Source organism: Crocuta crocuta, unplaced genomic scaffold, assembly GCF_008692635.1.
Source record: "Crocuta crocuta isolate KB4526 unplaced genomic scaffold, BGI_CrCroc_1.0 scaffold131, whole genome shotgun sequence".
In the NCBI taxonomy this organism is placed as follows: Eukaryota; Metazoa; Chordata; class Mammalia; order Carnivora; family Hyaenidae; genus Crocuta; species Crocuta crocuta.
In genome coordinates this window covers 17,307,468-17,329,500 of record NW_027528977.1, presented here as the reverse complement: position 1 = coordinate 17,329,500, position 22,033 = coordinate 17,307,468, and the positions used below count along the sequence as shown (strand labels likewise).

The following is a 22,033-nucleotide window of genomic DNA, read 5'->3' as shown; positions in this document are numbered from 1 at the left end:
ACTTTAGAAAGAAGTTTGGAAAACAGATTAAGTTGTCAAGAGACAATTTTAAGATCTCAGGAAAGAAGCCCATACAAACAAAATAATCATCTTATCCCTCTATTATTTTTTACAGATGAGTGCGTTAAAAATAACATTAAAGCAATTTAAACTTCTTAATCTTCTTTGTATGATTTCTTTCATGTTGCCAAAACATTGTTTCCAATTTACTGATTTTGTCCACAAACATGACTGATGTTCAGGAGCCAGGAACTGGGGCAAACACTATGGATATAAATAATGTATATAATCTCCAAGTGGATGATCGATTCTTTAGTGCAAAAAGTGATAGACAATGGGGTGAGGGATGTTTTTGGAATAGGCTTCCCAAGTAGGTGTTTGGAAGGTGAGTAGGAGTTGGCTAGGGTGTGGTGGGTTGGGAAGCCCAGGAACAGCCATTCCTGAAAGCATTCTGCATCATTCACAAAGGCATGGCGACATGAACAGGCTGGTTAAGGAAGGAGGCATCCTTTGGCATGACTGAAGCAGAGAGTTTGGGGAGCTGGGAGCACAAGGATAGAGACAAAGGTAAAAGTTGGGTAGTTTTTGCAGAGTGTGGCTGCATATTGAGATTTAGGTTTCTTCTTATAGGCATTGGAGGATCAGCAGGGATTTATAAGCCAGAGCACAATGACATTTGCAGTTTGGGAAGAAAGCTAGCAGGAGGATTGAAGGGGAGGGTTGGTTGGAGAGGTTTTCAGAAATAAAATTGATAGGATTCTTTCACCCATTGCATGGGAGAAGGTGAGGGGAAGGGAGGAGGTGAAAAATGGCTACCGTCTCTCAGGCACCTGAGAATGACAGGATTGCAAGAGGAATGTGAATGCGGAGGAGAAAGTAGGGTCTGTGCTTGGTTGTAACTTGTTCAATACAGCTGTGGGATGTAGAGTGAGAGATCTCAGTGTACAAGTGGAATATGAATCTGGGCCTAACGGAAGAAGCTGGTTGGAAATGGAGACCCAAAGACTTGAGTCATATTGATAATGCCTGAAGTCATGGAAACGGGTGACATACCTGTGGGGCTGAGAACTGGTGTTCCTGTATTTCTAAATATCGAGATATCTTGATATTTCTTGGTTTCAGTTTGATTTCCTGTTTTCACTACCCACTCTTGGAAGGCTGTTCAAGAAGTACATTTGAGCTAGTTCTAAATCAAATTCCAACATTTTCCCATCCCCCTGGCTATCTGGTGTGCATATGTTCAAGCTTAATTATAAGGCAGTGGACTATTATTTAGTGATTTGGAGAGCTCTTCAGGTGTTTGTTCGACATTTGTCAGGCTTTAAATTAAAACTCATGTTTTAGGCTCCTTATGTCGCTCTGAGAATTAATAATAAAAAGTTACTCATCATGTGTTGAGCACTTACTATGCAACATGCCCTTGGTTAAATGCTTTTTCTACATGATCTTGTGTGCCCCTTAAAATGACCTAACCTATGACATGAAGTGCCTGTGCTGTTTTTGCCCCCATGTTAAAGAGGAGGAGATGGAGGCTTGTAAAGGCAACATTAGGTAACATGTGTGAGCTTACTTGTCCAGGAATGGCACTGCCAAGACTCCAATCCAGGTGAATGTTGTTCCAAAATGCTGCGTCTAAACACTGCCCACTGCCACCACTTCTAGAAGACACTTTTAATCTGGGGCATTAAATGAGTGCTATTGGATAAGGAATACAAAGGCTTATTTATGGAATCCAATCTCTTGCCTTTATTCAGATCATCAAACCATTCTTATAGTACAAATAAAACTTAAATATCTGTTATTTTAATGTTGGCTATATTAAATAACTCACTAATCAGATACTCATTTTTTTGATATCATTGTCAGTCACATCAGTCTTGTTTGATCTTTGTCAAGGATTAAAATACTTTCACAGACTTATCTGGAAGCTTCCAAGATACAAATATTTGTAATAGCAGTCATCTTGCCTCAGAACCCTACCAGGATAGCCTGGTAAGCCCCATATGCAGGGGCGGTATGGCGTAGTATGTCCACTGGAGCATTGAGAGTCAGGCAGACTGGAGTTTTAACCCCAATGACCCTGCTTGCTAACTCCTGGATTCAGTGTTCTCATTTGTAAAACTGTGGTCATAATATAAGGTTGATGTGAGGTTTGCACGCAAGTAAAACATTTACCATTGTAATTGACACATAGTATGTGGTCACCTACTAAATACTTTAAAGGATATACCTGTATAACATTTTGGAATCTTAGGACCTTAAATTTACCCCCAAAAATGCAGAAACTCCATTCATTCATTCATTCATTCATTCATTCATTCATTCATTCAAGTCTCCCTTGCATGTGGAAATTTGAGTTGGGTACCGGGAACAATAAAATGTACAAGGTATCAAAGAAGACATAGTCCCCAGCCTCAAGTTGCTCGGACTCTAGACACTGCTTAATCCATGCTTTACAGTTCACTATAGATTTCCTAGATGACAGTCATCATTTTAAATAAAGTATGGCAAGTCACATTTGAAGACTTATAAATGGCACACACAAGAGAGAAAAATCTGTCAGAGAATTTATGGTCCTTGAAGTGTCCTTGGAGTGACAGTCTCCTGACCCTGAAGAAGGGTTACTTTAGGTGTCAACAGTAGACCCCATTACCCTCATGTCACACTATAACCCTAGAGACCAAGGGCACCTTGTTTAATTGGCAGGCAAAGCTGTTTCCAAAGGAAAAACATCACAAGACCTAGAGAGGCAATCTCAGAACAGGAAGCAGGATGGAGGGGGGCAGACAGCCCAGGAATAAGGCTCAAAACAGATAGTTTAGGGTAACACTGAAGAGCACACACTTTAGCATGAGGCAGAGATCAGAGTTCAGATCCTTGGACAACTGCTTGAGTTCTCCCAAGCTGATTTCTCATATCTTAAATGTGTGGATATTTTAATATTTAATTTGTAAGTTGTTGTGACAATATTATTTCAAGTGTCGCTGAATGTTTATTTATTTTGAGAGAGAGTGCACATGTGTGTGCTTGAGCAGAGTGTAGGGGTAGAAAGAGAGAGAGAGAGAGAATATCCCAGGCAGGTTCCATGATGTTAGCCCAGGGCCTGACAAGAAGCTCGATCCCATGAGCCATGAGATCCTGAGCCAAAATCAAAAGTCAGATGCTGAAACTTAACCAACCTTAACCCAACCAACCAGGCACCCCTCAAGTGCCTTTAATAGTCGGTTCTAGTACCTGATACTGCTTAGTACCATCATCATCATCATCGTCTTGTCATCATCTCCAAGTGACAAATGGTAACTCGATTTCCATATTTGCTTTGAATACTTGTCAGAATTGTTGTGAAGCATAAAATCTAGATGTATATGGGAACACATAAAATGATGTGAATTTATGGAATTAATTTATATCACTGTCAGATGTAATCTTTGCCCCTTTGTCCATGAGGGAAGGTAGAACAGTTAACTAGGACTCTCTAGAACTACATAAAGCAGAGTGAAAAGAAAAAGCAGGTCTATGTTCTCCAGGAGCCACCCATGCCCATTCCGACTCTTTCCTTTTACTTGCCAGGCACTTTCTCTTTAAGACCTCCTCCGGAAGCACACCCCTGTTTAGCAGCTCTTCTCCGGGATACCCTTTGACCTCAGGAACCGTTTACACGCCACCACCCCGCCTGCTGCCCCGGAATACCTTCTCCAGGAAGGCCTTCAAGCTGAAGAAGCCCTCCAAATACTGCAGCTGGAAATGTGCCGCTCTGTCCGCCATTGCTGCAGCCCTCCTCTTGGCAATTCTGCTCGCGTATTTCATAGGTAAGTCAGGGCAGCCTGCTCCATGACCCTGGCCACGAGGAGATCGGGCAGAGGCTGTGGGCTTATGAATGGAGAAGCCCTTTCTTGTCTGTACAGTTTGTTTGTTGGCTCCTGAAAGATGTGAAAATGAATGAGGGATGGGAGTACTTTTTCTCTCCTGAAATGTATTTAAATCTGATGAGTTTATTTCTCAAGACTCCAGTTGACATTTATCAGATGAATTAAGCATGCCTACTGTATTCTTCCTTGGACATGAGCTGAAAACTGTTGTTCCTGTGAACCCATCCCTCTTTCCTAAAGTAGTCTTCGAGTCTCTTCCATCACTGGATTTTAACCCAGCTCTGTGCTCTAAAATTAATGCAACGTGGGTTAACTTCAGCCAAAAACTGAATAGAAGAATAGTAACCAGCATGTCTGGGAGCATCTTGAATCAAAGGAAAGCTAAATTGCGAGTGTATTTTCAGAGGTGTGGAGCAGAAACAGGATTGAGAGGTGAGAGTATCCAACCAGGCTTTTATGTGGAATCAAGTCACCTAGGCACAGTGGATGTTGCCTACATCCTCTTTTTTGCTTCTGTCCTTTTAGTGTTAAATTGAATTGCACCACATTCGTGAATGAGGTTCATCTCGCATGCCAACTTTGTATCTGAACTCAGGATATGACTTAGGATAGGAGGTTGGTGAAGTTGCAGCACTATTTTTCTTCCTATGCCAGGCATGTTGGTTTGCATCCATGGGGGTGTAGCCCTGTAACTGCAGAAAGCAGCAGGTGCCAAGAGCTCAGGGGCAGGGTGCCATGCGCATATGAGCACCAGGGCTGGACACAAAGCTTGCTCACAGCTCCTGGCCTCAGCAAAGAGCCCTGGTGCTGCTGCTCTGTCAACTAAGCTTGCCAATGTAGATCTCCTGGCCCAGACAAAAGATCCATGATGTTTGATAAAGTTTATTTGAAACACTAGATGGCTCTGGCTTAGTTTCAGGGCAGCTATGACAGGCCTCCCCAATTTGGGGCTCTGCCATGCTGCATAGCAAACCCATAAAACATCAGCATAAAGAGGCCACCTCCAAAATTCTTCTCAACACTTAGGGTGAAACTCCTTTCACTTAAGAGGAGGGGGAGAAGCAACCCTGATTATTCTGATTTCGTCCCTTTTCCTTCAGCGAACACTTCCTTCATCATTAGGCAGCCAGCTTGGTGTCTGTCAAAGAAGGAATTGGTCCAGGACTTCCCAGACCATTCTACCCAAGCTTACCTGATGGTAAGAGAGGTTGACTATGCAGCCCCAGTGATCTGGGGCTCTGCCTCAGGCCATTACAAGCCAAAAAATGATGTGCAGTTTTCACTCTCTCCCATAATATCAGTATGCTCACCTTAATATAGAAATACAAGTTTTTACATTCTTTTCCAGTTTCATCTCCTGGGAATGACCTCCAAAAGAGAGAAAATTAACACTCTGGGGAAAGGCACCATGTTTATCTGGAACTTTGCAAAATCCTTGATGTTATAAACCCAGCTCTATTTGGGGGCTGAGGTCTGATACCCATATACCCCTAATTTAAAGTCATGCCTGCTTCTCACTTGCTCTCAATGAAGGATGGAGTCATGGATTAACCAGGGAGGGGGAGGGGCATCTGTTGCACTCTCAATCACTTGAGTAGAATCTTTTGTGTTGTTAGAGGTAGTTTTGTGTAGTTCCCCAGGTAACTGTTCAGGGAGGCTTGATAGAAGTAAATTGAATTGCCTTCAGGATCTTTGCATGATTTGGCTTTGTGTCAGGAACTGTGAAAAGGGTCCATGAGCTCACTTCTCAGGCTTAATGTTCTGCTAAGCCTTTGGGCACCATGGGGAGCCCAGATACAGAAATTGAGGCACTGCTCACCTCTGCCAATACCATCCCCCGTGTACCTCCTACTCCACTTGCTGGAGAGAGATAGATGGCTATTGCCTCATGTATTGAACTTGATAGTTAAAATATAATAGCTTTTTGTAGGGCGATTACATAAATGGGAAACCATATAGTGAGAGTTTAATGTTTTAATTGGATGTGTAACTTGTAAATGATAGATTAGGAAACATGTTTATCCTCAGTCTGGAGGCTACTAGAAGCTGGACCTGAGCATCTTAGGATAGTTTATTAGATTATAATCCATCATTTTCTGTTACGTATGCGTTAGGTAAGATTATGCCTTAACCCTGGAGTATTAAAGAATAGTTTATAACTCAAAATGAGTGATGGTAGGGGCTAGTTTTCCCAGCAGAAATGGTGGTAAGGGTGGAGCCATAGGCTACTCTCCAGAGGTGAAAGCAAATCTGTAAGCACCATGAAGGGGTCAAGGTTTTGAGTGCTGATCTTGACCTAGTGATCCATTTCTCCTTTGCCTTGACAAAGTTGTTTTCCTTCTGGGTCTCGGTTTCCCAAGTAAAATCTGGAAGCATGATGGATATTTACATGCAGAAACTCCAAAGTATGGTGAGGATTAATTAATGTGTATAAATCACTTTGAAGATGAAAAGCGGTATATTATTAATTACAGAGCTGCAAGGATATAAACAGTGCATTACAAACACAGAGAAAAGTGCTTTAGGAGCAACGAGTGATTGTGCCCACCAAGGAAACAAGCCATCGGCTAAGGATGGAAGGGCAACATAAAAATCAAAGCCCTCCTGTTAAGGGAGACCAGAGTTTTTAAGACCGGAGCCCATTCTGGTTCATACCTGACTCCATGTTTCACTAGAACATGTAAGTCCTGAAATTGAAGCATAGCCCCAAGGTATTTATGGACAGGGACTGGGTTCAGACCTGCCAGGAGCTATGACAAATAGATCAAATTATCTTGCTTTCTCATGTTCAAACCTGTGAAGAGAAGACTCCAGAAATGAGCAATCTGGAATAGCTCAGCCCCATGACAAGCTCTTCTTTACATCTAGCATGTAGTTTGAGTGTGAAAGCAGAATAAGGTCAACCCTTGAGCACATTGGAAGCATGGGCCTTTACCAACTCAGAATAGAATCCCCCTTTCCTATTCACACAACTGGAACCAATGATCTTTTATGATGTACTCTGCCATCAGATTCTTCTATGCCACATTCTCCCAGTGTACATAACATACTGGGATAAATTACTCTGAAAAGCTGCATGAACCTCTAGGGGACTATTTTGTGCCTCACTCAGCCCCTAGCCCACATAGTTCCTAGGGGGTACTGGCTATGAAATATAAGAGAGCTTCCCTCTCAGGAAGTTATCTTCCATCCTCAGGCATCTCCAGTGCTTTCAATGCCTGTAACACCAGAAATCCCTCGAGATCCCTAAGTTCCTGGCTTGTGTAAATAATGTAGAGTTTCTCACCTGTTTCATGCCAACTGTACTGTTCTTATCCTCATAGTATACATAACAATAACTGATTGAAAACTTCTGTTTGCTTAGAACTGTAAGCCTTTTCATTTAAAGCATTTTTCTGTAATTATTGCATCTGAACCATATTCCCAGCCCCAACATCCACTCTAGCAGAAAATACAATTGGCAGATTACAATCATTTCATGAGGGTGATGCTGAGGCCCAGGGAGCCTGCCATCACATGGCTGGTTAGTTATAAGGGTAAAAGACTAGGTCCTTGGTCTCCTGATTAGTCTCCTGATGATTTCTAAATATCGCGTGAGACCTAAATCATCCCTTAGTAGCATCAACTCCCTGTATCTGATTTTGTCCTCATTAGTAAGGGAAAACAGTTCTTTCCCTCCCGAACTATCTCCTGATGATTCCTACAGTGGAAAGAAACTGTATCTCTTCCTCAGTCTCCTAAACCTGTCTTTTTGTGTCTGTTTTCACAAACCTCTTCTGTTATAGCAGTCAGCAGACACTTTCTGTCAAGAGCCAGATAGCAGATCTTTTCTGGTTTTGTGGGTCGTGCAGTCTGTGTCACAGTTGCTCTACTCTGCTGTTGTATGGCAGAAGCAGCCATACACGTGTGTAAGCAAACAGGCAGGGCTGTGTTCCAGGAGACTTTAATTATGGACACTGAAACTTGCATTTCATGTACTTTTCATGTGTCATGAAATATTGTTCTTTTGAATTTTTAAATTTAAAATGTAAAACTAGTCCTTACCTCATGTGTTGCTGTTAAAAACATACAAACAAACAGGTGGCAGACTGGATTTGGCCCCCAGGCCATGGTTTGCCAGACCCTCCTTGATTACATTAATGTAATCAAAATACAGTTCTTTTCCTCAAAATATCTTTTCAGAGTGTCTCCATTTTTACAGAAAGAAAACCTTTGCTTTCCAAATGGCCAAGGGTCCAACTACTCATCCACCATAAGTGCATTGGGTAATTTTTTCTGACGCTGCCATCCTACTTTGTAATGAATAATTACATCTGACTTCCTGATCCAAACCAAAAGGTAGAAAAAGCAAGCCACTTTTCTCTTTAAAACTTTGCAAAGGGTAAAAGTTTCCATTCTAATGGATAGCTTGAGATAGTGCTTCAACCCATGGGTAGAGTAGAATGACCTAAAAACTTTGCCACGTACACACTTGTCTTCAATCTTCAGTTACCCTAGATTCCTCTGCAAAATCATGGCCTGTTTTTCAAGGTGACCCAGCACCTGGTGCCTTCTTTGTTAAGGTTTTCCAACAGGTTGTAACAGTGCAGAGTCCCTGAGTGACATCATTGATTTCTTCTCCTAGGTTAAGGTCAAATAGATCCAGTTTCCTTAAAAGGCACCGAAGTTCTTATAGGCTACCCACATCGAGGAAGAAAGGTGCTTGTAATGTATGAATTTAGTGCTTAAATCCAGATAATCCTAGAACTTTTAAGATGAGAGTCAACACAACAGTTCACCATGACACAGGACTCAGACTGTCATCCCCAAGTTAAAGACAATACGCAACATACACTGAGTTTCTGTCAAAAACTCTTCTTGCGGTTGGGAAGGGAAGGGGGTGGAGAGAAAGATAAGAGCATTTATGTCATCCTAAATTAGTTTTTAGCTCTTCGGGTCTCTGCCAAACCAAAATACATATATATATTAGAAAGTCACCTTGTCTTTTTTCACTACAGTAATTCCTGCCAAATATGAAATACTATGTTTTAAGTAAGCTGCTCAACGCTCTGTCTTCTGCCACTCTCACTTTGATCTGGGAAGAACGTGGGCCATCAACATGTCAGGATGTTAAAAGTGTGGTAATTTGGGGTGCTTTCAGTTTCTTTTGAAAACAATGAGAGATTATTTTCTATGGAAACTAAAAGCCTACAATGTGTTTAAAGTTGCTACACTTGAAAATTGATATGTTGAGACTCCGACTGATGAATCCTCTGTTCAGAGCTGCTATTTTGTGTATTCCCATCTCACTGAACAGAGCAGATTTGGGGAAAACAGAAAGAAAATGACAGAAAATGATGAGAAGCATACACTTACCTGGCATCATTTGTGAAGATATAGTCTAGGAAAAATGTTGGTCCTCTCATTCAAACTCACTGTTCTTTGATGATCCAGAGAGATGCTAATCCTTGCTCTCTATATGAATCCCAAATTGTGTATTTACCTCCCATTATCTAAAGGGTAAAATGGTAGTGATTAAATCTGAACAATCCTGCAAGAAACATTTCCACCCAACTCCCCAGCCTCAGATGGTCAAAGCCTGTATTTAGTCCCACAGAGAAAAAAAGAACTGCCCACAAATAAGTCAGGGGACCCAGTTATGTCATCCAAGTTCTGATGTTGGTAACAGACTTTTTATCTAATAGATATGCTAATGTGCTCTTAACCAGATAATAAAGTCCTGTCCCTGCTTATACACTGGTGAGTCTCTGGCAGTGGGGCTGCCATTTCATAATTGTATTCTCAATTTCAGAGGATCTGTCAATTTATGGAAAGCAAATTAAGTCATTAGCTAGGCCTCCGGTCTCCATCACCTAGCAGCTGTGTGGCAACAAGCATATCTCATGTGTGACATTCAAAAGAGTTCCTTTACTGAGGTGAGGTGCCTTTCCTTTCCTCCACAAGTCACCTGTAAGAAATCAAGGTAACCAGTTGATAGAGGGCTTTCCCACCCTCATGGGAAAGCTGCATGGATGAGGAAGAGGAAGCAACTTTTGGTCTTCACTTTGCATACCCTCTTAATGAAAAACCAGGGAAAAGTGAGTAGTGCTTCCACCTTGGGCCCCTCAAAGACCACAGAAATGAGACAGGGTATCAATATGATCTGCTGGACCAGGACACTGTGGCTCCACAGAGTGTGTGTTCGGTGAATGACAATGGAGTGTTCACCAACTGTCTGTCTGTCAACAGGCTTTTGTCCTGAAATTTCTCTGTGACAGTTATCTCTCTGGCAGTCATCAATCAGTTCAGAAGCAGTAATGGGATACAATGCTATGACATTATTTTGTCCCTCTCCACATGCTCTGTTTATTTGGCTGGGTCATGTAGGGTGGTCACCAAGCACACAGACCCTTCACCTTCCACAGGAAGCTTTTAAATTCTTCATTTCCTACGCCTTGCATGTGTTTGTTTATATTTACGTATTTCATGATTTAGAATTCTGGATACAGCTTCTGTTGTAGTGTAAATAAGTATTATTTCGTTCTAGATTTTACTTATAACACAATTGTGTAAGTTCTTGCCATGGTAATTAGAAAAGTACCGCCTTGATGTAATGGATATCATATGAATGAGCTTTGGGTCAGGGAGGCCTGGGTTCAAATTTTTATGTGTATAATTAAAAGCCATATGACTTGGGCTTGCTGCTTAATCTCTCTGTACCTTAGTTTCCTCATCCAAATCAGTGGGATAGTCCCTGCCTTGTAAAGATGCTTCAAGTGTTCACCGATATTCTATATATATTCAACTTTCCTTCAAATGCAATATGTCAACAGGTATGAGAAATGTCATTTTTGTATGTATCCCCAAAGCCATATGACAAGTACTTAGCATTTATAATTTTTATTTTGTAGTTTTGGAAAGAGGTAGACACAGACCACTTGGAACAGCACATGGCCCTGTGAATAGATAGGTCTATAATCAGACTAGCAGATCAGTGTGCTGCTGGACCAGCCATGACTGTAAGAAAACGCTAGTTGTAAAATGCATTCTGGTTTCAGAGATAGGGAAATGTGAAAACATCTGAGTTTTAGAATCAGTGAAATGTGGTACCCGGCACACAGTAGAAGCTCAACTAAACAGAGTTTTATGATTATCATATTGACTCCCACACTCCTAGGCCAAGTTCACTGAGAAGTATAAATCCAGGCTCTTGGATCACTGTATCCCCAGAACAATACCTAACACCTTGTAAGCATCAATAAATGTCTATTGAATTAATAAATGCTGGTTAGGGTTAGGGCTGAGGTGGACCATTAATGGACATCATTATCAAGTGCCACAAATCCCTGACCCCTGCTTTTACTTGTTGCCGCATGTAAAAAGAAGTTTCTGTTTCCCTGATGTTGTAATTGCCTCTTTTCCCAAATTGCATTTCCAAGTTACAAAGCATTTAGGCAAAGGAACAGTTAGGGGGTGTGTGTAAGTACCACATTTAAGCCCTCTAGCAGGAATCTGTGATTCCCTGAAATCGAGAGAGCTGGATGAGTGAAACTGGGAAGTGTTTTTGTCTGGCATACAGCCACCATTTGGCACTCGTTTTACAAAAGTGTAGCAGAATTTAGTTGGAGTTCAAGGTGAAGAAGCAAATAATGGCATAAATCTGAAAGTCTGTTGGCTGCTTCTCTGTAAATGAGGATGTGCTAAGAAATGAAGCAATTGCTACAAGGCACCAAATAGAGAAAAGGACTATTATATGGTGAATTAGGTCTGTGTACACAAGCCATACAGAATGTTTTGTGCTCTGAAATGCCCAGCTTAGCTGTGTAGCCTCCTCTGACAGAAATTTGACCCCAAAGTGAACTTTTAGAACATTCATATTTTTCTTAAGGTCACCTTAAATCATATTTCCTGTGTCTTGCACTGAAAAATCTTTTCTAGAAAATTCACATTTTGGTTGTTAAGAATAGACATGCAGAATTGTTGCCTGAGCCCTTTTCTCATCAAATAAATCATTTATTAAATTGATGTCTCATATTAAGATCCTCTGCATTGGAAAGCAAATGGTCCATCAACTACATTAACATATTTAATATTACCATAAAGGAAAGGATAATGCATTGCATGTTCCACTAATTTTGTTTTTTTTATTATCAACTTCTAGCCTTAAATATGTAAATATCAGAATGTCTCAGAAAATATAGCAGTCCTAAACTACGTGTTGATAAGAAAAGAGTTTTGCTGAAGAGAATATTGTCTTCCTTTCTTGGAAAGAAAGATTTGTATGATACATAATAAGTATCATCTTTCAAAGGCTTTTTTCCCTAATAAACCAGACTTCAGAGGAGAAGGGAGAATCAGCTTTGCCTCCAGTCTTTACCTTTCTTTTGTCATGATGTGTGTTCACAGCTGTAAGGGAAGGCCCTTCCCTTGGGATGGGTTTTCAGTGCAGTTAGATCATTTGTGGGAAGATGTGTACACACACGTTTGACCCTCCCCTAGGGACACTGATCTTTATTAAAGAAAGGCATATTGCCTTGCTTTTGCCTTTACAGTCATGATGCAATCCTATCCACTGGCTTACTTATATTACACCATGAGTGTTTTAGAAGCACGTTAATGAAGTTTAGATTAGACTTGCTTATATTCCAAAGGGAAAGATAAGTGGCGGTATATCAAGTGCATTCTGTTCTTCAAGCCATGCTAAACAAGATGACATCTTTCAAAGACATTCAGTATGCCATTGAATTAGAAGCATTGTCAAAACTGGTTTTAAAACTACCTTATGCGCCAAAGTTTACATACCAAGACTCCTAAAGCATCCACTGAATTAGAGTTCATGTGCTTAAACTTTCCATTAAGTTTATTTATTTATTTTTGTTTTGTTTTGCTAGAGACAGACGACAAGCATGAAGGGGCACAGAGAGAGAATTCCTGATGCAGGGCTCGATCCCACTATCTGTGATGTCATGACCTGAGCAGGAATCAATTAGCCAATTAGCCCAATAAGTTGGGCACTTAACTGACTGAGCCACCTTGGCTTACCTTAAACCTTTCTTTAATAAGATTTGTATACTTCTTGAGAAAGGTCTCTCTTCTCTTGAGAGAATTGTAGGTTAAAGACTTTTTCACCATGAAAAATCTTCTTGCAACTTTGGATATTTATTTTATGTACTTTTTTATTTATTTGAAATGTACGAAATTTATTATATTAATTTCACATTTTTCCATTGCACCAGAAATTTTATTTAGGCAAAGGATTGGCCAGTCACATTGTATACCAGAATTTGCTGACCAGCCTCTGAATCTAGGACATTTTTACTTGAAAATTTTCCCTAGGCCTAGAGTCTATAAGCACCCCATAAAATAGTACACTGAACAAGAAAGCTGAGAAAGCCTGGGCCAGTTGTTTTGCGTAAATGACCTGCAACATGATGTTAAGACATTTGAGTTTCATTTTTCCCAGATCCATCAGGAAACAGAAGTTTTTATACTAAAAAGCTTTTATTAACTCATTGGTATGATAAATGATCAGCCATCCTTGTTTCCCCCTAGAAATGTGAAGTGGTCTAACCATTACACAATAAGAAATTGCAGAGATTTGTGCCCATTTTTATTCAGTCTGTTTTTCTCCATTGAAGGCACTGTCTCCTCTTGAATTTATTTAAAAAAACTAAAGCTTCTCAAAAAAAAAAAAAGAAGTTGGCCTGTGATTAGCTTACATTTCTCAGGACCACAGCAGTGAAGGGTGAAGATCTGAAGAAAGAAGAATACGTACAAAAAAGAGTGTGATGAAGTTAAGACAAGTAAGGAAAAGGCATTAGAAGCTATGAACACAATGATTAGAAATGCTACCAAGCATTGCAGGCTATGAGATGCCACATGATAAACAGGATAAAACATGGAACAATTAGAAGACAAGGATGGGGGGAAGGTGACACCCAGCACATCAAATTACACATAATCTTCTGCATGATTTCTTGAACCAATAAGTCCAACCAAGGTAATGAGATCAAAAGCAATCCTTGAGAATTGCTTGGAGGTGCTGTTTCACCCCCTCATCTTACATCATTAAACTTTCTGTTCCCTCATGAACTGCTTAGATAAATAACAGTGGACAGCTCAACATTTATCCAAATAAACCAGAAAGCCACCATGATAAAGGAAATTGAATTTATAGACACGGCAGGCTCTTGCCTAATAGATGAGAGTAATGTGTCTAATGTTGAACATCAATCTATATTTCAAATACATTGTATGAACGCGGGGCACTAAAAACACCTCCTACAAAATCATTTCTTACTAAGGTTGGTTTATCTTGTGCTGTGTCTAATTGATACCCATGTAATTCCACTACAGTCTTTGCTACAGCAAATGATGTAAGATATGGAAAGAGTGAATGTGGCTGTTGGCTCCCAGGGGAGCATTGAAAGTTAGGCTTAGAAAAATCACCTTTGTCTTCAGATGTGTTGTCTTTAGAATGACCCTTAAAGCCAGAAAGCAAGCATATTTGTTTTTTAATAAGGTGAGGGCATCCTCAAAAATCTTCTATTCAGTCTTAATCAGAAATGGACATGAAGGAGGAGAATTATTTTATACTACATCCTTTCCCTGCCTTATTTTGCCTGTCTTCATGGTGTAAAGGAAGTCCATCTGACACTACACTTTTAACTCCTAATCAAATTCAATGAATTTATGAACTTGTAATGTTTAGAAGGTTTCCGAATTCCTAATTGGGCACGTCTTGGTCTAGGATAGGACATGGGTATGTCCAGGCTGGTAGCAACTCGTTACTCAGCCAAGTCCAGATTGGTGGGGATTGGGGAGGGAGGGCAGGGAAAGAGAAGGGAAAGGAGGTCATAACCACCCCCCATTTGGCATGTGTATAAGTGTGGTCCCAACACCACTCCTCCCACAGATCCTGGCCCAAAAGTTCTGGTCAGAAACAGTTTTCAGTATGTACACATTTTAATGAAATGTTTTGACAGCTACATTTAGTCTGCCTTGGAGGAAGCCAGCTTCAGATCCTGCTTCTAGAGGTTTCATCTTTCACAGCATTTGTTTGCATTCGTGGAGATATGGATGTCACTGCTCCTTCCCCTCCTGTCCCCTATTCTCTACATTCTGCCTTTAAGTATCCTTGGAACAAGTCCAGATTTATTAAAATTAATATACATACATTGCAGTTCATTTAACTTGAAACTTTTAAAAAATATGCTGGTATGCTGACTACAACTTTATCCCACCTCTTGTCCACCCGACCCCCGCCTCTGCAACTTGGCTCTTTAGGTGGGGGTGGTCAGGGAAAAAGTGCTACCCAAGGGCTCGTGGTCTTGGCCCTGTCTGGAAGAAAATATCTCTATTTCTTTTGTAGGGATGTGGTTACTGATTGCATGATATTTTATTCTTCTCTTCAAAACTGACAGGAATTAAGCCTTTGGAAAGGTCAGCTGACCCACCAGTGCTATCCGTATTGTAGTGAAATACCAATGGCTTGTTTTAATGTCAGAAGCAAATTGGAGAGTGGACCCGACTGAAATATCTGTGACTAAATTTGTCCTGAAGGAAGAAAAAGAACTGTCTATCACGTTCGCATGACTAAGGGGTTTATTAAGCCAGCACTTGTGTACCCCACCCAGGGAGAATGCTGTTAAAACATGAAGAAAAAAAAAATTGAGATCACATGAAAGCCAAGTCTGAACTCTTCTCATAATTGCATGTCTGAGTACCTTTGCTAATTTGCCCACGCCCTTTGTAATTCTTTCTTCATCACACCCTACTGCTGCCTCACCCCTGACCAAAAACTTTACTGTGCCTGTGTCTCCCACAGTAGCATGAAAGAAAACAACAAAACAAACCCCAAAACCTGGCTCCTTGAGAAGATACCTAGAGTGGATTGAATTGACTCTCAGCTTGTCACCACACCCTTCAAAACTCAACATCCAGGTTGCATATACAACAGGGTTTCCTTTGTCTGAAATCTCTCTCAGTGGAAATGTAGAGAAGGACTCCAGAGCTGAAAAGGAACCAGTTGTGAATTGCAAAAAAGAAAAAAATGTGGACAGGATTCTTGACATTGTGCACCTGCTATCAAATTTTGGCTGATTTTCATATGTGTGACAGGCCAAGTAGGGTACAGGTGCTAATGGCAAAGAATATTTGTTTATGCCAAGGGGAGAACTCATATCACAAGAAGAAGCAAGTGTGCACAAAGACCAAAAATCCAGGAAGGCATTCCTTTGAGTAACCGTGGTATATATGATATGGGTATTTTTTTTCCTGGGGATATAAAGGGAGAAGGCGCTAGATGAATAGCTAGAGAAAATTATAGTTTCCACTGGCTTCTGTAGAACAAGAAGGAACCACCTGCTCACCATTGGCCTAGTGAATAAACGGAAACTCGGGCTTCATGGTCTGCTTAGAAAATCCTCTGACTTAGATTAAGCCAGTTCTTATTTTTCCACTGGATGATGAGACTACAGTTTTAGCCCATCTCTTCACAGCCCTGTCCCCAGCATCCTAAGAGACTCTATCCATTTATCTTCCAAAGCCAAAGGAAAAAGCCTGATGTGAGAGGAGGGAGTAAAGCCGGTGGCCCAGGAAGAATTACTCTGATGCTGAACGGGGAGGGACAATCTCTACCCCAACATATGTGATCATGGTAGCGTCTGAGGTTCTAGTACACGAGGGGTGATCGGGGACTGTGGTATCTTGATGGAAGGTTTGCCACACCTGCAGAAAGGTTCTCTGTGTAGAAAAGCATTTTGATTTGGGGCTTTAATGCCTTTGAAAGCGCATCAAGAGGAACACTGGCATGCTTTCACCGGAGCCTTGGAATCCTAAAATAAATAATAGAAAAATTGTGATTTAAAATATAATTCCAAATACTAACTGGGCCCCGCTGCCTAGATGAGTAATAGGCTTCAATAAATGTGTGACAGGCACAAGGCTCTTCAGTATGAAGAGTAGTGAGGCCTCAGAAATAGAAATAGGTTTTTCATTACATGAGGGATTATGTTCAGCCTGACTGTGGAGCCTGTTCGCGGGGCCACAGCTGCATCTTCTGCCTGCAGACGTATTAACAGGTAATGGTAAAGCAGGCCCGCGCAGCCTGAAACAGCGATTTGTTTTAGGCAAGGGAGAAAGGTCGCTATCTCCCGCTTAAGTCAGGATTAGCATTGTTTACTACACACTTTCCCTTAAACTTCTATTCCTCTGTGCTAATGAGCTGCAATTTGACTCAGGTTCCACCTGGGTGCCTGCTAAAATCTGCAGGGAAGCCAGGGATGGAGAAGTCGGCATGGTTTTAGGGGTGGTGGTGGTTGCTGTTTTGTTTTGGCCCACATACGCTCACCAACACACACAAGTATACTTTTCTTTGAAGATAGTACAAAGATTTATTGTTTAATTTCAAGCAAACTCAGCTATTCATTTGAGTCTTTCCTAATACAGGAACTTAAAGTCAGCACAGGCACAGTCTGGGTCTCCCTTCTTTTCCGGACTGAGATTTGAGTGTCAAGAAACTGAATTGAGCCCACCCCGTCTCTTAATGGCCACGGAAACAATGGGGTCTTGGAAGATGAGTTTTAAGAAGAATTTGAGAAAGGTCTGGGCACTTGGCCATAGAAGAGCACCCAGGATGAGGAGAGTTAATTTCAATTTGAGATAGGTTTTCTTTTACACATGTTATCAACACAAAATTCCCAGCCTTTGTGCCCTCTTGACCCAAATAATGACTCATTGAAACTTCATACTTCTGGCATCATTGTTCACCTGGATCAGGAAACCCGATTTGTATGTATAATGGTTCCTCACTTCAGTGACCAGGTGGGCAATGGAGTAGTCCTGTAAAGAAAGTCCTGGGTGTAGTTTGGCCAGGTTCCCATCTCAACTCTTACTAACTGCATGCTTTGGGGAAAGTCAATTTAATTGTCCTGAGCCTCATCTTTCTCAACTGTAAGAAATGGTTAACAACAGCTATAATGATGATGGTACCTTTTTCATAGTCTTTCCATGAGACATTTAAAGTAGATACTGGTATCAATAGTTGTGCTATTTGCACATTCATTAAAAAGAAAAAGTGTACAGATGCTAAGTTGCAATTTGGAATTTAGGCTATCAAAGTTCAGAGACTGGAGGAGTTGAGGATGACCCAGCCCTGGGAAGATGGAGATAAATTGAAGTAGGAATGAGTTCAGAAGCACTATAGGCAGCAAGGAAAGGGAGAGGCCAGAATTAACATGGTGGGCATGGTGCAGGGAAAATGAGGAGCTCAGCCAGTGAGGAAAAGGGTGCCTACTGAAGAGCAGTGGAAAATAGGAGGTGAGGTAGAGCAGGACCAGGTGATGGACGGCCTAGAAGTCTGGCAGAATATTCAACTTGGTTAGTTTGGCTATAGGGAGGTACTTAAAGTTCATAAGCAGGAATGTAATATAAAATTATGACATACTAGGGGTGCCTAGGTGGTTCAGTTGGTTAAGCATCCAACTTCAGCTCAGGTCATGATCTCTAGGTTCATGAGTTTGAGCCCCACATTGGATTCTTTGCTGACAGCTCAGAGCCTGGAGCCTGCTTCATATTCTGTGTCTCCTTCCCCCCCTCCCTCCCTCCCTCCCTCCCTCTCTCTCTCTCTCTCTCTGCCCCTCCCCCACTCACACTCTGTTTTTCTCTCTCAAAAATAAAATAAACATTAAAAATTGTTTTTAAATTATGACATGCTATCGTGATAGTTACCTAGTAGATGTTCCATAAATATTTATTTGCTAATTGACCGAGGATTCAGGATAGATCGGGAAATGGGACAGAAGACAGGGAGACTTATCCAACGGCTCTGGCCTTAATCAGTGGGTATGTGAATTGGTAAGGACTTAGATTAGAGGGGAGCCTTCAAAAGAAGAAAAGACAGATGTGTGATAGAATTTGTACTGTGTTGACTGGAGATGAAGACCGAGATATCTGATGTGACCTTCAGGTTTCTAACTTGAATCCTTCATAGAAGAACCTTGTCAAGAATGGTGGAACTGAAGAATTTAAAACTAACACAATCTTTAAATCGCTACACACTTTTCCAAAAGCATGATTGGCCAAAACATTTTTTTATTGGCGTGTAATTCTACCAGGGCTGGCAAGGAGCCATTCTTTTTTTTAATGCACTCAGTAAATCTCTGTGTGGTTTCTTTATTATGAGAGGGCCCTTTGATCCAATTAAACCCATCAAGACCCCTTCTGAGGCATTCACTTTGGATTTTGTATGGAAGTCTGTGGAGAAAAAGGAGAACAGAATTGGGTTAAAACTACACTCTAAAAAGCTAACAAAATGCCTCCATGACATTGCTCATAGGTAGTGCAAATTTCGTGAACCAAAAAGGGGCATCAGGAAATACGCTGAAATTCAGCATACCCATTTATAAATAGAAAAGCACACTCCAGGACTTGAAGGCACTTGCCTGGCAAATGCAGAATGCGGTCCTGGGAGTCCATACCATTGCCCTTTATGATTTGGGGCAGTGAAACTTACAAATGAAAATCTTCAAAGAGCAAAGTTGCCTTTTGATCAGCTGGTTAGAGGCAGGTTTGAAATTATGATAAATCTGCTACATAGTCACTGTATGAGCAGGTTTAAACTCTAATGCAGCTGCCTGTGTCTCTGCAAATGAGGCTGACTCACGGTACTCAGGCTGAAGGGTCAGATGGATGAGGTTGGCTCTGGGTTTATGGATCCAGACAGAGAGGGCCAGACATCAGGGAATGTGCCTGTACCCTCCTCCCCTCTGCCCTCCCTCTGCACCGTGCTGAAGTATCCATTTATTTTCTATGCTTTAACATCTGACTGAAGTGCATGAAATGCCCTCTCAGATGCTAGGTGCCCAGATTAAAGAATAAAATGGTATGCTTACCTGGGTAATTTTAGAGTCAGCTTCTAAACTAACCAAGAGAGTTTAGTCCACAAAGGTGTTATGTGGATTACTGAGTGGATGAGCTTTAATTTAGGAGATAATTATGTCTCTGTGCTTTCTTTTTGTTTTTATCCTACTTCTCACCTCTTCTGGTCTCCTTTCTGCTGCAGGGTAGCAGGAGATTAGCCTCAGCCACAAAGCTGGACTTCCCATTCCTATCCAGTGTTTGGCCCTAAGCCATGGTGTGGGTCTCTAGGGACTCCTAAATCAGCAACCATTTTCCAAGCTCAGTTGGGTTAAGACAGATGTCAGATCTCTGCCTTCTCCACCTCACCCCACAACAGGAATACCATAATGGTCTCGTAATCCCACCCCTGAAGCCTTCAGAGTCCTCTGGCAGCTTCCCCAAGGAGGGAGATCAGGGATCAGATGTCATGCTTGCATGCTGATTAAATGTGGGGTTCATCCTCAACATAGCTCAATCATAAATGTAGAGGGTTACTTTAAATGCCACTCAAAATTTAGTCGACTTATCAGCCAGTTAGAATAATCATGGGACAATATGGCATTATTGTCTAATAACATTACTGTAGCTGACGACACTCTGAAAACCTCTTTAAAATAGAAAGGAACCTGATCTTAGGACTCAAAGATTGGTTGAGAGTTGTAAAACATCCAGGAGAAGTTTAAAGTGGAGTTTGGAACAGAGTGAACAGGCTCTTAACCATGGGTAAAATTGTAAGAGAATATCTTACACTATTCTTGCAAACCAACTTGTCATTTCTCAAGTGTATAATGAAATAATGTGTATGAATATTTTCATGCAGAACAGCCTTTCTTCCAAGTTTTGCCCTCTTCACTGCTTCGAGGTACATACAACAGAGTCTTTTAGAACAGTGCTTCACAATCTCAGGACCAAGGGCCCCCAAAAAGATCCTGAGAGAAGTGTAAATGAATAGCAACTATCTCTAAGACTGCATGTTTATAAGCAAATGATGATGGGGAAGAACCCTCGAAAAACTGTTAGGAATGATAGAGAGTGAAAGTAAAATGCAAATAATCCTATTCTGCACCTACACCAATTAGCAGATGTTGCATAGTCTGGGTGTGTGAGATGAGCTGAGGGCAAATAGTGCTGCCTGTGTATGGGAGGAATGCCCTTCTCTATTTAAGTCGGGGGTGTAGCTAGAAAACAGGGATGAGGCTTCTTCTCGGGCACCACTTGCTTTTCATAACTGCTCTCCCTGTGATCCTTTTTCTTTCTTTTTTTTCTTTGCTATAAGAGTGCTCTGTGTGAAAAGGATGAATTGGAAACCGCTAGGTCTTTTTACAGAATATCAAATATTTTACCCATTAAGCTGACTCGATTTGAAGAGGTCCTTGGCACAGATTGATGAAATAGTCCAAATATTATCCCTCCTTGTTCTGCAGTCTCGATGGAGTAATAACCGGTTGCCTGGACCTTCACTCATTAATGAGGTGGTCAGGGCTCAAAGATGTGCAAAATTCTCTTCTTTCTTCTTTTACAACTTTTTGCACTATGCAGGGTTATAGTGCACTGAGGACCACTTGCTTATCGACCCTAGTAACATTCACCTGGAGAGACTCTTTTGCACATTGGCACTCTGTCGCCTTTTGCTCTAACTCAGTGCACCCCCACCACACCCCTAGGAACATTTGACAATGTCTAGAGACATTTTCAGTTGTCACAATTGGGGAACACTACCGGTATCTAGTGGGTAGGAGCCCAGAGAGGCTGATAAACATCCTGTAATGCACAGCACTGCCCCCCACAACAAAAAAGCATCCAAACCAAAATGTCAGTAGTGCCACGACTGAGAAATCTTGTTATCCTTGATTTATAATCATGTCTTTAGGTATATGTGTTTTCATCTTTTACCACCAAAATGAAAATGAAGTCTCAGACCTCTATATTGCCAAGTGTGGGTCAGCTTTGGCTGTGTTGCTTATTCCTCTTGGGACTATTTTTTCTTGCTCAAAGTCCTCAGTCTCCTTCATGGAGGCAAGTTGTAGTGCTAAGTTCTGAAAAGTTATTTGACTAAACTGGTCAGTTTTGTGCTGTGGAAAGAGAGCTCACCTGAAGAGTTGTAATGACAAGTACCCCCTGAATGCAGGTCTTTCCCAAAGGAGAATGAAGTCGGCCACTTATTAAGGACATACCATGTATAGGAAGTTCCCATTCCCTGTCTGATCCAGTCTTCCCAATGACTTGACTTTTCTATTGATAATTAAGGAAAGAGATTCAGAGAGGTTGAGTAACTTGCCCACACT

The 22,033-nt window shown here is 41.2% G+C and overlaps 1 protein-coding gene across 2 annotated transcripts in view; it reads left to right on the top strand.

The window, feature by feature from the left end:
- The window catches only part of TENM2 (teneurin transmembrane protein 2), a 3,267,991-nt gene that overhangs the window by 2,989,525 nt on the left and 256,433 nt on the right, over positions 1 to 22,033 (top strand). For both annotated transcript variants that reach the window (XM_077757352.1, XM_077757353.1), the window contains one exon: positions 3,571 to 3,809. In XM_077757352.1, the coding sequence (XP_077613478.1) occupies positions 3,571 to 3,809 (239 nt within the window). The remainder of the gene's footprint in view (positions 1 to 3,570; positions 3,810 to 22,033) is intronic.